Source organism: Python bivittatus, unplaced genomic scaffold (assembly GCF_059951505.1).
Source record: "Python bivittatus isolate LINGU-HERP-01145 unplaced genomic scaffold, Pbiv_v1 ctg000480_np1212, whole genome shotgun sequence".
Classification (NCBI taxonomy): Eukaryota; Metazoa; Chordata; class Lepidosauria; order Squamata; family Pythonidae; genus Python; species Python bivittatus.
In genome coordinates, this window is record NW_028277075.1 from 43,987,933 (window position 1) to 44,004,735 (window position 16,803).

Consider the following 16,803-nt stretch of genomic DNA (forward strand, 5'->3'; position numbering starts at 1 on the left):
TTTCCATTGCCAAACCACTAAGTGTGTGAGAGTGGTGGTGAAAGAAGTCTCTATCACCAGCCTGATAGTGCACGTGGGGGGCATACTTCCCTTCTCCATTCAGAGAGAGACAGGGGGAGGGAGAGAGAATTCATAGCTGTCTCCCACTCTACAGTCATTGAATCCTAACTATTAACCATCAACATTTAATCAAGACTAAAAGAAAGTATTTTGGAAATATGAAAACAGTGTTTTCTTCCTATAATGCAATCTGTTCTAGATATGTTTGTTACTTGAACAGCATCAACACCAAACACTATTTCTCTATTTATTTTTCCCAGACAGAATTCTTTGAACAAGACTATAGTAGCTATAACACAAGGTGGCTGGATGCTATCACTGATGACACAACCCTGAGTTGACAAGAGCTCAAAGAAGCAGTTACTGACAGACAGCCCTGATGAAATGTTGATCATCAGGTCATATTAACCACTCAGTTTATGTCATTCCATCTTGTTCATTAAAAGGATCCCATAAATTCTCTTGCCAATGATTAAACTCAAAATATTTGTTTTATGCTTGGTTTCTAGATAGAAGCTTATTTTGGGGATGAAGGCAGATAATAGGCAGGGTGGGTTACATAGTTTGAAACTGCTGTAATGGTGTATCTAGCCGTGCTAGAATTAATTGCTTTGCTTTGTCAGAATATAATTGAAGCAAAAGAAAACATAGAGAAGGTGATAGTCAGGTAATTGGGCAAACTATTTCAGAGGGGAAGAAAGTGATTTTGCTTTTAAGATAATTTAAATTGAGTTTCTTTAATTAAGGCTAAGAAGAATGCAACTGGTTTTTAGCATCTGCCAGTATTAAATTACTGCCCACCTTAAGCATGAATTGAAAGAAAGGGATTCTGATAAAGCTCTAAATAAATAAAATGAATCCTCCTAATAGTTCTGAAATATTTTTTAAAGTTTCTGGAAGTTGCTTTTACTTAATTACATTGGCTTGGATCCAGAAATAGGCAAGTGGCTTTTTGGTGATATGGCAGGACTTTCCTATGTGTTACTCTTGCTGTAGTCTATTATGCATTATTTATTTATATGCAATTTGCATGTTGTCTGATTGAAATGGATCAGGACATAAGCATAAAGTGGGGATGAGAACCTAATCCTATCCAAGGGCAGGATTGTGGCCCCACCACCATTCAACATGCACAATGAAAAAATGAAGAAGGTATCTGGCAGTGGTAAAATATTAAGAATAATCTATTACAACTGTAAGAAAGATACTGGGCACTTTTTGTGGTAGTTTCTTTTAAGATTCCTTGTTGCTGAAAACACAGACAAGAAGAGAAACAGTAGGCATATGTTCAGTTTTATTTGGACATATTTTGCTTTCCCTTCACAAGAAACTGAATGCTATATTCTCTTATGACTTGAGGAGGATGACTTCTCTATTTATAAAGGAGATTCAAATCCCTTCAAGTTACCTAAGGGGTAGAACTGTATTTTGCTATATTTTATTTACATAACGTTTAAAAATTATTCTTTGCTCTTGTCAAAAATCCCTTTAATCTGCCAAATATAAAATCTTCATTGAATCAAAGATCTCTCTCACATGGAAGAGTCCTACACATGTAGAAACCCTTCATTATGATGTTGAACAAATTATTGGCAGATTGTGTTGTTCATATACAAGGTAAGTAGCTAATGGGTGTGATTTCACTGCTCCCTGAAACATTTGTGAATGTGCAGCTTGGTTATTCATTGTCTCCATTACCCACTTATGTCACAAAACAGCTATGAAAATTGATGAGAGAATGGGAAAATTTCATACATGCTGTCTTGGAGGAGAAAGAGAAGTGGAGTGTGATTATGATAATGATAGTGATGTTAATTTTATGATCCTATGCCCACAATTTGGTCAATAATTACCCCAAAGATATGAAACTTTTAATATACTCCTCTTATCCATCTGTGTTTACTAACATCTTGGCCCAGTACACATTCATCAGTATATATTTTTTAAATTAATAGGATACCATATTTTGAATCTTATCATTTACTAGCATGTCAGTGGCTTGTTTCTTCCAAAACCAAACTTTTTTATGGTGTAATTGGTTTTTTTAAGTCTCAGATGTATCTTCATAAAGATCTGCTCCATGGGAGTGAGGGTGAGAATACTGTGCAAATGCATCGTAGTCAACCAGCAGCTCTGAGTAATCTTTGAATATGGAAATAGATGAGAAGAAGCAAGGAAGAAAAATCTTTGAAGTCAAGTGAATGGAACTGTCCAGCTTGCAGGATGCTGATGTCATCCCAAGAATCACTGAATGATAAGAGTAATTAAATCTGATGATTCACTACTGCATAATAAGAAGGCCAAGGGAACATTGACTGTTTTCAAGACAATGCTTTAATAAACAACCAAAAATAAATTGAATGGCCTGAAAATCCATCAAAACAACAGAAGCTGATTCAGCCATGATGAGACATCAAAACAGATGTGGAGCCCTGTTGATTCATTAGAAGTGCCCTTTCAAGCAGTCTCAGAAGCTTTGTCAACAAACAAGGACACTCATCAAGCTGATTTGTTCACACTTCTCCATCCCCTTCAGCATTGATACTCAACATTGGCAATAACTCAAATCATTCTCCTATAACTTTCCTTAATGCAAGAAATTGCATGGAGTTACCTTCAAGGACTGCATTAAATTGGTTGGTTTTACACACCCTGCTGTTCTTCACTCCCATCACTTTTCATACCTCCCAGTATTAAATTTAATTTCCAGCATTAAATTTTAAACCGTTGAGAACATTTCTTAAGATGTGTATGTCTTCTGTCAAACAGAATAACTTGTGCATTATTTGCATTGATTTACATTTTATCACATGTAAAAAAAAATCCATCTTCTGCTTATAATTGCCCTGAATTAGCTACACCTTTTTTATTCAGCTTGTAAGAAATGTTGAAATGCTCAAAGAAATCTTTTTTGATCAGTACTTCTGGCAAAGTAGTGTGAGAGAGAAAAAGACAAATTCTGCAAAGCGTTTAGCAAGCATGTGAATAAAGGAGGCATGCTTTTGCCTTTTTTATGCGATTAAACCAAATTCCCTGGTCCTGCATGCTGGATTCTTATGTACTAAGGTATGGCATTTACAATCATACTATCACATTTTGTACTGAAAGGAGTGGTGTCTGCTATTCAGAAGTCTGAATGCACCAAGGTTAAAAGGTATTATTTTGTTTTCGTTCAGTTGAACTCAATGGGAGGTGGAGGTTTTTCAAATCCAACACCATCATGTAAATATTAGCATCTCTGGAGTCAATCAGCAGATGAGAGTTAAGGAGATAAGGATGAATGGCATGAGGGAAGACTCAGGACGGAAAATGGCATGTGTACGCTGCAACAATTATTCCTATATGAGTATCTATCTCTGAAGGAAATTAAATAGAATAAGGCAGAAAAACAAATCAATAAACCTAGAAAATAAAAATTAAATAATGTGCATGTAATATTTTGCATTTTAAAAATAAGTACTGATCTTATTCATTTATATATTTATCCAAATTTTGCCCTGCACCCATCCAACAACTCTTCTGAGAATTAAGTTCATTTTCATGATAGTACTTTCATCTCACCAAAATTGTTATCTTTTCCTTTTTCCTTTTTCCTTTATTAAATTATTTATTAAATTATTTATTATTTATTATTTATTATGTATTATGTATTTATTAAATTATTTATTATTTATTAAATTTCCTCCCGTCCTTTGAAGAACTGTAGCTATTCATTGATTTATTTGGGAAATGTATCTGCTGCCTCAGTCCTAGTAGGTTTCTAGGCAGCTTACAAGCAAAAGTTAGAACAATTATGTACTGCTACTACTACTACAACTAGTAGTGATACAGAATCTAAATAACCTTGCACTGATATCCCCACACTAATCAATCATCAAAAGCCTTCTGAAATAGCTAAAATGTTACAAACTTCTAGAAACTGCGAATCTGAGAGCCGTCCACACTTTGGAGGGCAAAATGTTCCCATAGAGAACTACAATCATCGTCCCCATCCACACTGAACTTCCTGATAAGAGGCAACATTCAGCAGGCATTCTGGGAAAGGTGATCTTTTAGATACCCAAGCCAATATAGGACTTAAACTTAAGAACTAGAACCTTGAATTGCATCTGCAAACCAGCTGGCAAACAGTATAATACCTTAACTGTTCTGTAAACACATCATCATTTTGTACCATCTGAAGGCCTTCAAGGGCGACCCCATATAAAACAAATTACAGCAATTCAGCTGGTTAGCATTTTGCCTCTGTCCAGCTCACAGACTTAAAGCCATCATGTCCCATGTCCTCTGAGTTCTCTTAAGCTGGAATGCCCCACATTCCCCAAAATGTAAAGTCTGTCTGTCTGTCTGTTTATCTGTCTATCTATATCCCATTTATATAGCCACCCCTCTCTCACAAAATGACTCTGGGCGGTGTATAACAATTAAATAAAATAACAAGTGGATAAAAACAAACATGAAAAGGTAAAAAGTTGTTATTAAAATAAAAACAATTTTTTAAAAAATTAGATTTTAAAATATACAAACCCCACGGAGACAGCAGAATATCAATTACAGTGGAGCCATCTAAAAATGTCTCTGGTTCCCAAAGTCCCCCAGGCCTGATGACATAACTGGGTCTTGAAAGACTTCCTAAATGACAGCAGGGAAAGGGCAAGCCTCACTTCAGAGGGGAGAATGTGCCACAAGGAGGGAGCCACGGCAGAGAAGGCCCGCCTCCTGGGACCCACCAAATGCAAGTCCCCAGCCGTTGGAATGTGTGGCCTTCCCTGCCGGATCTAATGGGGCGGGCTGATGTGATAACCCGGCCCCATGCCATGAAGTGCTATAATTGTCATATAAATCAACCTTTCCATTAACTGTGTGTATAACCAGTAGAGCAGATACATTTCCCTTAGAATATTGCTTGCAAATAACTATGTATTTGGTGCAATTGGGACATAGTTTATTGGATCTTTATCCATCATCTATAACATTCTATTTTGTTGCTTGCTCCAAGTTTATATTGTGAATGCTGAGAAACCAGATTTGAGGACAGGAAAGAGAGTTGGTAATTCATAACCTAAAATCTACTATGGAAGCAATATTTTAAATGTATAATATTTCTTGAAACTATAACTAGCTTTGGCAGTTCATTGAAATTAACAGTGACAATACGCCTGGAGTGCTGCAAAATGCAGATATTAATGCCTAAGGAATTGGCATTTTCTTCAGCAACAGAGAAATCTAATCCTAACTGGATATTTTTTAAATGGGATATGGATCACAATTTCAACTGGGTTCTATTAATATTGGTTACTTTTGTGCAAGAATAGGCGATCAAGGACTCTTACAGCCCCTCTGACCAGTTACCTGAAACCAGTGGCATGGTTCCCTACTGTTTTGAAAATTGTTGTGTATATAGTATATAGAAATTGACTATAGTTTAAGAAACAAAGATTTCCCCCATACGTATCTAGAAAACCTGGCTTCACCCTTACGTATGATGCAATCCTTTACCTTTGCACTGCTCCACCCACTATGACCCTTGGCTTTTTTCAAAAGATTATATGCATCCCCATGGCCACTGAAACGTTGCCTATTCTGCTACCATATATAATTCATCTTGTAAGTGAATGGGAAAATCCTTCTTTCACCCAGTTTGGTGTAGTGGTTTAGGGTGCTGGACTAGAAGTGGAGAACGTGGGTTCTTGTCCTTCCTTCGGCATGAAGCTATCTGGGTGACTTTGGGCCAGTCATTCTCTCCTACCCTAAGGAAGAAGTTCCTTTGCCAAGAAAACCACATGGATCTGTCCGTGTAGTCAGCAGGAGCTGAGACTGACTTGAAAGTTGATAACAACAACAGAAGAAAGATTGTCTGTGTGTCTATCTGTCAAATTTATATAACCACCCATCTACCAAAAGGAATTTATATTTCCCATTTAGCAGGGACTGTGAATAAAATCTTAGTTACATGCTTCTCTAGGCAATTTTTCTAAATCATCTCTTTTTCTTCTGCATGAAATACCCAGACCACCACTGCCACCATCACCACAAACACACAATAGCTGTCATATAGATAAGCTTTTAGCTGCTTCTCATGGGACAAACACATATGGAGGCTTTATACTACCATAAATGTTTTAAAGAGCCAGTTTTCTCTCAGAAACACATGCTGTTGCTTAGAACAACATTCTATAGCATCAACACCAGCACATAACAAGTATGAGCAGCAAAGTGGTCTATTAACATGTTCTGCATATTGTTGAATAACTGCAGTAGAGTTAGAGAACTCAAGTGATAACAAGGCATACTAATTGTAATAAATCCAGTAAGATCAGGGAAATGCCATCCAGTCTGTAGTTGTTATGCATATTTTCCAGGGCAACACAATGAATTAGTGCTCAATGGTTAATGGATTTTCCTGAGATTTCCCTGTAGCAATTGATGCATTGACAATGTTTGTGCACTCTGAATTCATTCATAATTTTCCCAACATCTGTTTCCTCTTGTGTTCTCAACAGTATTCTTTGTGCCTTGGGAGCTCAAATTATATTCATTAGGGTAGTGAATGCAGGAATCATACCTGTTTTCAGTGTCACTGAAGACCCATCAATGAAGAAGAGCATTATTTTGCACATTAATTGGGACATTTAAGTGCCCATTAACATCCCATTAGGACCTCTAACAGGCTTTTTAGCCGGACATGCATTTCATATACTGGTAAAAAGCTCCCACTACTAACCCCCACCCACCCCGTTGCTTTGCATCAGTACTTTAGAACTAAGAAATTGTGAAATCCATGCATAATCTTATTTTTCAAAGAATTGTATGGATGCGAATTCCTATATTTCTTTACCCTTCTAAAGTAAAGTTGGATGGTAGCCATTTGTCTCTGTACAGTCAACACAGCCAACATTTAAGTAAATGCTGTCCAAAGGTTGCTTACGGAGGAGGCAAAAGGTCAGAGGAAGGATTTTGCCAACTCTCCTTTCAATCTTATCTCTCAGTTTGTTCAAGGAGCTCCTTAAAAGGGAAGTTCTGCACAAAGATGAAAAGAACTTCACAGCAGTATGGCTTGGAGAGGAGAGGAGAGGAGAGGAGAGGAGAGGAGAGGAGAGGAGAGGAGAGGAGAGGAGAGGAGAGGAGAGGAGAGGAAAGGAAAGGAAAGGAAAGGAAAGGAAAGGAAAGGAAAGGAAAGGAAAGGAAAGGAAAGGAAAGGAAAGGAAAGGAAAGGAAAGGAAAGGAAAGGAAAGGAAAGGAAATTACATCTGGCAGTGTTACTGGGATTCCTAGAATAAAGCTTTCTTCAAGTCAAAATACAGCTGAATTCAAATATCTCCATTAAATTAATATGGCCAAAGCAGACTCCGTTTTGCTGGTGGGATGCTAACCTTGCCGATTTTAAAATGTGATAGATGCAAATTAGGATTTATATAGTTTATTCTTTTTGCTATATCCAATTCACTACGCCTTGCATGCTTGTTATTTTATGCACCACAATATTAGCAGTCTACAGATTTTTGTCATGCAGAATCAGAGTCTTGGATGGGACCTTGAAAGTCTTCTAATTCAGCCCCTTGTACACAGCAGGAATCCTCAGGCCATCCCAGACCAAAAAGACTCCAGTGATGGAGAACCCATTTAAGAACTTCAGGAGTAATTCTCCAGGAGTAATTTTAGGGGTGTGTGTGTGTAAAACTTGAGCTGGTTACTCCATATTCAATAACTTCTAGCTGTCTGTCTGAATTGATTCCATGAGAACATGCTTTATTTAGTAGAAGGTCAACAGAAGATTAAAAAACAAATACACCTCTGATCGTGCAAGCAAAATCACAATAAATAAAAAAAATATTCTTCGAATACAGTGGTACCTCGGGATACGAACTTAATCCGTTCCGTGACTCTGGTTGCAACTCGAGTTGGTCTCAAGTCGAGGTAAAGTTTCCCATAGAGTTCAATGTAAATCTGGTTAATCCGTTCCGCCCTCCGAATTTGGTCGCAACCCGAGGTGAATTTCCCCATAGGGTTCAATGTAAATCCGGTTAATCCGTTCCGCCCTTCGCCCGAATTTGGTCGCAACCCGAGGCAATTTTCTCTTCAGAGCCTGACTCCCGCCAAGCCTGCTCTGCATTTTCTTTGAAGCCATGCTAACACGCAAACCAAAAACCTTCGCAAAACACCGCAAAACACACCACAAGCCTCACCGAATGTCTCCTTGCTACCACAACCTCGCCCACAGGAAGCCACGACCGCGTGGCAGCAGGGAAAGTGGCCGCGGATCCGGTTCGTAAGTCGAGGCGAGTTCATAACCCGAGGTAAAATTTCCCTGCCGAAGCTGGTCGTAACCCGAAATGTTCGTTAGTAGAGGCGTTCGTATCCCGAGGTACCACTGTATATAGGTAGTCCCCAGTTTAAGATTGAGTTTCATTCCCAAGGTCTGTCCATAAGTTGAATTTGTGTGGAAGCCAGAACAGTATTATTGTATACTGGTACCTCGGGATACGAATGTATTGTATAGTGGTACCTCGGGATACGAATGCCTCTACTAACGAACTTTTCGGGTTACGACCAGCTCCGGCCGCAAAAATTTACCTTGATGTGCGAACTCCGCCTTGGGGTATGGTCATTTTTCCGCCCTGACACGTGGCCTGCGGCCGTTCTCCCGCCCCACTGTGCCGCCCCCGGCTGTTCTCCTGCCGCGCCGCACTGTGCCATGCCCGGCCGCTGTCCCACCGCGCCACACCCGTCCACTCTCCCGCCGCACCGCGCGGCGCCCGGCCGTTCTCCCGCCCCTCACGTGTGGTCCGTGGACGCCAGAATGGATTAACGGTAATTACATTGAACCTTATGGGAAAATTTGCTTCGGGGTGCGACCAAATTCGGAGGGCGGAACGGATTAACATTGAACCCTATGGGGAAATTTGCGTCGGGTTACGACCAACTCGGGATATGCCCAGAGTCACGGAATGCATTAAGTTCGTATCCCGAGGTACCACTGTACTGTATAAGTAGTATTGTGTAATTAACTTAAACCATTGTGTATTTAACTTGAATCAATGTGTATTTAACTCAAATTTTGCTACAATAGGTTCTGTTCCTAACTATGGGTCATTCGTAAACCGGGAGTTCTTAACCTGGGGACTATTTGTATTAAAATGGTTAAGCTTTAGTTTAGCATGACATGTGAAACCATATAGGGATTCATAGGTGAAAATAGAGGGGAAAGACCTGACAAAATAAAATCTAATTATTTATGCCTGACTTGGTAATAGAATTGGTGTCTGTTTAGGGAGACAAAAACATGGTTCCCACATTCAGCTAAGCCATTATGTCTACATACTTTCCTTGGTTCACACAATATGCTATGCCAAAGACAAACTAGATTATGATTTAGTATATATGAGAACCCAGCTTGTTTCAATTCCAACTCTTCCTTTCATCTGTTAATTCCAGAGAGTTACTTTTAAGACTTCAGAAACAATATAGCTTAGAACTCTGAACCACATCCTTTCCTAAATATGTGTTCTGGCCTGCATCTTCTTGAGGCACAACTGGGAATCTCAAATGCAGGACCAAGAGAGCTGACGGAAACAACTGGTGTCACATTTCCAAAGCAGAGTGGAAGGGACAAGTTAAATTCAGCTACAAAAAAGCTCTAAAGGCCCTGGCAGCTTATGTAAGCAGTGGTTAAGGGAACTTACATAAGTCCCTTAGAAATCCACTTGGCCTTTCATCCAAGCTATTCTTCCTTCCTTCCTTCCTCCCTCTCTCTCTCTCACACATTCATTTATGTGTTCATTTGTCATTGGCTCATTGTAGCTACCTTTGACCCTTCTGAAAGTCATGCATCTAATTTACAAGCCTGCCAACTTGCAGCAACCCTTTCTCATAGTAGTTGAGTGTCCTGAATGTGGTCTTTCAGGTACCAAATAACTAGGAAAATTTTGGAGGGCAAGGGTTGGGTTTTCTCTGTCACTGAAGCATCTTTCTTCTTGGGGAAAAAAGGTCATTCTATTAATAGTCTACTGTGATTTCTTGTATTTAAGCACTGATATATTTGTGCTGCATTTATCATTGCATATTTAAAGCTGTAACTACAAAATCACTTATCTCTGGTGCTGCAAAAAGGTTTGCTTACTAAACTAATCAGCGGACCCTTTGAAAGTAAAATACAGGTCCTTGTTCAGCGACCGTTCAAAGTTACGACAGCACTGAACAAGGGGGACTTATGACGGGTTCCTGTAGTTGTAGCTGTCACAGAGTCCTGCGGTCATGTGATTGCGATCGGGCACTTGGCAAGCAGCTCTCAATTACAACGTTGTAGCATCTCATGGACATGTGATTACTATTTGCAACTTTCACTGCCAGCTTCCGATGAGCAGTGTCAATGGGAAAGATGGCAGGAGGTCACAAATGGTGATCACATGACTGTGGGATGCTGCAACTCTGTGGGATTTGCCTAACTACGGCAACCAGGACTGCTGCATCTGCTGTCGTAATTTGGCATGGTCACTGACATTGTGCTTTATGACCATGTTACTTAGCAACATAGTGGCTATTCCCAATTGCCATTGTTAAGTGAGGACTACCTGTATTGGCTAGGTCCACATTGTAATAAGCTATAACACAGTTTGCTTGGTTTTGGTTTGGTGTGTGTAAATCCAGTATTTGTTGTATGTAAGCCATCATGTGCAGCTCTGTTATGGAACTGGTGAATGTCCTTCTACATTAATGCTAGACCAAGGCATGCAAAGAAGGTCCATACTTTCAAAGACCATTGGTAGCTTCCTGCTATGTTTATTTTGGAATGTGTACTGAACCAGCATCAGCTTCAGGTATTCTAGGATAAATTATGTTAACTATTGCAATCTCTGATGAAGCAAAAACTAGATGACTAATGGCTCTGGATAAAGATGGACCTCTAGCTAATTCTTTATCAAAAACTTCCTGCCAGTTCCGTGGAGCCTTAGTAAGCATTGCAACAAGGATGCAGAGAAGTGCATTTCTTGAAATATATCTTAAGAAAGTATAGATGGTTGTAGGATGTAGGGCAATAATTTCTACCCTTTGGAATATCAAACCTAATCATTCAATCCAGCATAACATGACATGTGCTTGTGCCACTTGCTGTGGTGTATTCTAAGTTGGACCAAAAGCAACATCTTTTCAGTTTGTGTATGTTGTGCAAAGATTTATTGAAAGAAACATTGTGCAAATGGAAAATGACTAGATTAGGAACATAGGTGTCCAAAAGCAAAATGTTATTTTTCTCCCACAAAGTTTAATTAAAGGTTGCTTTGCAAGGATAATGGGGATGAAGTGTGAATGATTTTCTCTTTTTCTCCTCCCCAATCCAACAGAATGTTGGAAAGAAATGATGTAAAAGGGCTTGGAATTCTGTCTGTCCATCAACAGAATAACTGTCTAAAAAACAAACAAACCAGAATGGAACCCAGTTTGGTGTGGTGGGAGAAGCCAGCAAAAGAGAGATCAGAGTAAAAAATGGGCTTGATCTGATTGCAGGCCACCTAAGAAAAAATATTCGGAAATTAATTTCCCAGTGAACCCCTATGAGAGAGACAGCTGGGGAGCAGCTACGAATGCTGCCAACCGCTCCATCCAGCCCCCTGCTGTTCTCCCTTCAGGTTAGGTGACCCAGAGCAGAGCAAAGCCTGCCCTCTGCTTCCCAGCACGCATACACATACAGAGATAATGCACACATCCTTCTGGATTAGATCCTGTCTTGTTCAAACACATACATACATACATACATACATGTAGAGGCAACACAGATGCACACACTCTGACTAGTCCTTGGGGAGGAAATGCCTGTATGTGCATGCATGCACACATGTATATAGAAGGAAAGAGAGATGTCTCCTTTGGCCACTGTTGGGATTGGAAAAAAATGGCACAAGTCACGCTCTGCATGCTTTCCTGACCTCTTTTATATCTGTTGCACCCTTGGATAAACCGTCTATAAGCTGTACTGGCATCTGTGCTTCTCTTTTTCTGCATGCAAGTATAAAGCTGACCTTTGTCAGTGCAAAGGCTGGAGCAGACAAGGCCTCAAATTCAAACTTAAGCACTCACTCTGCCAGAGGAATTGTATTGGAGAAACAATACCAAAAGGAAAAAAACAAACAAATCCGAACCTTAACCATTCCCTTACCTATCTGTTTTCCTGAGTAATGTCCTCCCCCTTCTGACATTACCTTCCCCTAGTTGAGATTCTGGACATCTGGATTCATGTAACATGCTAAGCTAAAATATTACTGGCTAGTTTGTGGCTCAGTATGTTGTATGGATCTGGCCATAGGGGTTTTTTATGTTTCAGTGTCTCCTGCAAAATCAGGCAATTCAGTAAGTCAGTACGAGTGAGTGTGTTGCACAGGCAGGGCCAGTGTATGTTAAAAGCCAAAGCAGAGGGAGAGGTTACTGCCAGCTGTTGGTAGCAATACAGGTGTTTAGACCTGGACTGTTGCTGAAGATATAACTCTGATCCTAAGAATAAAAGACAGAGCTTTCAGCCACAAAAAAATCAGACAGCATAATGAAATGTGGTAGTATTTCTATATATTCTGTCTTAAGTTTGACCAAACAAGCAAAGCTACATGCAAAGAAAGACAGAAAAGAGGCAAGAGTTTTGTCTGAGATTCTGGGAAGTTGGTGCTCTTCAGATGTGTTGGACAAGATCTCCAGCTAGCATGATGGAAGTTGTACTCCATCATATCTGGAGGCTGTCAGAATGGGGAAGGCTGGAATAGACAAATTCTGGGTTAGATGGATCAAGGCTATGATAGCACCGACCACTTGCCTATATTCACGCAGGAAAGCAGGTGAAGCTCCTCTCGCCTTTACACACCCACCAGCTTTCCTTTCCGTCCGGTCAGCCCTCAAGGGCCTTCCCCAATAGGCTCCCTTCAGATCCTTGGGACTACAGCTTCCATTATGCTGGTTGGAAATGACCAAGTCCACGATCCAATGCAGCTGAAGCACGAATGTCTGCCGGGCCCCACAAGCCTTTAACTCCTCCACCTGCTGCACCTTGTGTAGCAAGAGCCCGTGGCGGAGATGGCGGCGGGTCGCGTTGCAAGGATCGCCCTGTTCCCGGGCCGGCTCCGCCCCCGAAATGGTTAAACGCGACTCTCTTCAGACCCCGTGAACGGCCCATTGAGTCAGGAGTGCCCAATCTGCGAGGCGCTGGCGGCCGCGGCGAAGGGAGACGACTTCCTTGTCCCGCTGCCTCTCCCGAGCGCCTCTCAAGAGGGCGGCGGGAGCACAAGGAGGGCGCGCGCGTATCAAAGGCCCGGCTATGGGCGGCGAGGAAGAGCCCTAAGTCGCCAAAGACGGCCAAGATGAGGAGGTCGGTCTTCGCGCAAGAGGCAGAGATGCTCTCCGCAGCCGCCGGATTAGGGGGGGCCGAGTTGGCAACGCAGTCCTGGAGCTGATGGGCTTGTAGCCTAGCTGGCCCTCGGCAGGTGCTCGCCGGCGCTCTGGTGGAGGAAAATGAGTGTGATGCTGTGGCGCTGGGAGCAGAATAACCTGACCATGAAGTTGGTAAGGATCCCCGCGGCGGGACGGCAAAAGCAGCTCGCCTCTGAGCGCCCTTTCTGGCGTTCGGCTTGCGCTCCTCGCGAGACGGAGCGCGGCTCCCGCTGGCGTCGCGCCTGTAACGAAGTTGGTAAGCACCAAAGCTGGAGCGGAGGAGCGGAGGCCGGTTCCTCGAAGCTCCTCCTTTGGGTTAAGTAGTTGGGCCTGTGCCGGGAGCTTTCTCGGTTGAAGCAAAGCGTAGCTGGGACTGCGCGGACTTTCTTCTTTCTTTCCCCTTGCAGCTTTCCCTCCACGTGCTTCCTCTCATCGTAATTCCATAGGCGCAGTTATTTGGGTACCCGCCTTGTGGATGGATTTGGTGCCTAATTTTTCTTGCTTGCTTTTTCAGACATCTTAGTTCATGTTGCCCGGAAAGTTTTAGAAAGAACCTGCAGCTCCTGGGTCAGGCAAATGTGTGCGGGTTTCCCATTCCCCAGCACAAATCACATCAGGAAACTCCCACATCTGTCTGTGTTTTGAAATTGTTAACCAGGCCAAGACTGCAATTGTGGGTTAAACATGTTGAGAACCTGCACATTAGCGCCTTTTGGAAACCTGATTTCCAAACACAAGCCAGCAACAACTGTTCTGTTTTGAAGAAGTGTGTATGTGTGTGTTTAACCCATATATTGGATTATTTTTTAAACAATGGAAATTGCACTCCTGTGCTCATTTGCTCTAAAATACATTTCTGATGAGGTTGAAATACAATAGCAAGGATTTGGTCTGAGTGTCAGGGGACTCTAAATTTTAATGCCTGGGAAATCCGTTGAATCCTTTGCACCTTAAAATAATTTTCTGGGTATTAACTGAACGGTGTAACTATGGCTGTCATTCAAAATTGTCTTCTATAAAATATTGTCCTACTTGGACAGGCATCAGTGTATGGAGGATACTGCTGAATAAAACAGCTGGTTGGGAGATCAAGATGCCTTTATTCAACATGCATGAGTGCCTCTTGGAAAATTGAATTTTTGAGTTGGCAGGAAAGGATGCATGTTAAGCATGGGGGTTATCCAGGCATGAACTGAACTGTTCCTATGAATGCTGAAATGAGAGGTGACTGCTATTCCAGTAGTTGGCCTTCTTATGTTCCGGAAATCAGGAAGCAGAGAGAATAGGCTCTGCAGGTGTATAGAAAGCCCTTTCTTGCAAACATAAACATCTCAGTCACTTTTGAATGGGTCCCAAACAAAGGTGAATTTTCATGTAGTGCATAGAAGGAACTGAGCCAGCTTTTTTTTTTTTTTTAAAGGAGCAGGGAGATACAAGCTTTAAAAGGTGGGTAAAATGCCAGTAATTTTCCTCTTGATGTTTTGGTTGAATAGCTGGGATCAAAAAACACATGCTTAAGATCACACCTCATAGAGATGGTGAAATTATACTAATCAATCTGAGGATCTGATTGTTAATAGTAACAGTGCACACTTACAAGTAGTTAGCTTGAAAGTATGTCTCAGTGAACTCCATAGAGCTTACTTATAAATCAAATGGCTGTAATTGCAGCATAATAGAGACAAGCAAATTGGAGGATGCAAGAAAATTTCCTCTCATATTTTTTGACTGTTGCTCATTTGTTGACTATGTTTTTGTAATTTGTTTTTTTTCTTTTGGAATTAAAAAAAACAAAGTTGCTTGAGGGACCGCCTGTCTCCCATAGATCTGATCTGGCAGGGTTGGCATGCTCTGGATTCCTTCAATTAAACAATGTCACCTATCAGGACCCAGATGTGCACCTTGTCTGTAGCAGTGCCTGCCTTCTGGAATAAGGTTCCCCCTGAGATTCAAATGGCCCCTATCTTATGGTGTCCTGAAGGACCCTGAAGACCTGGCTCTTCCCCTAAGTCTTTGGCAAACGTGATTGAAGCCCCCTTTTCTTCTTTTTCTTTGTTCCCATCAGGGTTTGTTATCTCTGCCATCTTTGCTCTATTTTGCTTTGTGTTGTTTTCTTGTTTTAAATGTTTTTAACAATTTGTAAACTGGCCAGAGTTGGGCAACATATATGTTTAATAAATTATTATCATCATCATCTAAGGCTGTTGCTGTCAGAAAATGTACTAAGTCACAGGACAGTGCATGTATGCTTATTATATCTAATAGGCACTGGTTTAGTCTTTGTGTGGGGTTCTGTAAACTCAGTAGGTATAATGGATTCATCCCTTTTGATAGTAATAAATAGATGCTATCCATCCTATATTTACCAAGCTCAGCAACATGGAAAGCTCTAAGAATGAAAGCTTGCACCTAGGGCAAGGATCTAAGAAGGACATGACATGGAAGAACTTGAGCAGCCAACCTTTCTCACTAGACTTCAAGTGCCACAAAAGATGCAAGTTAGTGTAGCATCTGATGCTGCTGCCCACCATGCTTACGTCTCATGTCCAGGGAAGTGAGCGTGTTTGGACCAGCTAATTGGTTTGTCTTATTATTTCCAGCCATTGGATTTCATTAGTTCTGCAGAACAAATTTGTGGAAGGACTTTCATATTGATTTGTATAGGAAAACAAAAAATCACCATGTGGCTTTTTCCATCGCAGTATCAAAGTGATGGGAAAGACTGCATCTTCTCTTCTATTGGTAAGACTGCATCTAGTGGCATTTTTCCATCTATGAAAGTTCTAAAACTACAGCAGGCATCTTGAAAGGATCCCGTAGCCATTCCTGAATTTTCTGTTTATAATTCTCTGGTTTCCAAATCATCCTTGCTTTGCAGCAAGGGGTCATAGACCTTTTTTTTCAAAATATATAAAGATTGTCCCTGTAGAATCTTTCTTCTTTAAAACTCTGTCTATCCCATTGTTCTGTTTTAGATCCAGCTGTATTGACTGCTTATTTCCATCAAAGAAAACTATCTGGTAATATTTCATGTTCCCTCTCTGAGGGGTAAATTAGATTATATAAGTCAGCTTTTTTTCTGAAAATGAAAATCAGCCACAGGGAACTATGATTGTTCAAAGAATGAACAGTGCATGATTCCATGTGCCCCCCTCATTGGTCTTCCATGTCTAGAAGTAGATATCTGAAGTTATTTTGCATTTTTAGAAAGGTGGAAAAAAGCCACATGCACCAAAGCATTACGTCCAAGCCCAGCAATTAAAATATTTGTGGTCATTGCATGGCATCATATCAGCTCAATGAACAAGCTCCAGTGGTAGTCTGAGTGTCAGC

At 41.0% G+C, this 16,803-nt stretch overlaps 1 protein-coding gene across 6 annotated transcripts in view; it reads left to right on the forward strand.

Moving 5' to 3' along the window:
* The window catches only part of NAV2 (neuron navigator 2), a 307,819-nt gene that overhangs the window by 39,069 nt on the left and 251,947 nt on the right, over nt 1–16,803 (forward strand). The window contains exon 1 of one of the 6 annotated variants that reach the window (XM_088145831.1): nt 13,388–13,602. The exons of the other annotated variants lie outside the window; for them this stretch is intronic. Coding sequence (XP_088001957.1) covers nt 13,552–13,602 — 51 coding nt within the window. The 5' untranslated portion in view covers nt 13,388–13,551. Of the gene's footprint in view, nt 1–13,387; nt 13,603–16,803 lie in introns of those variants that run through there. 6 annotated transcript variants of the gene reach the window in all.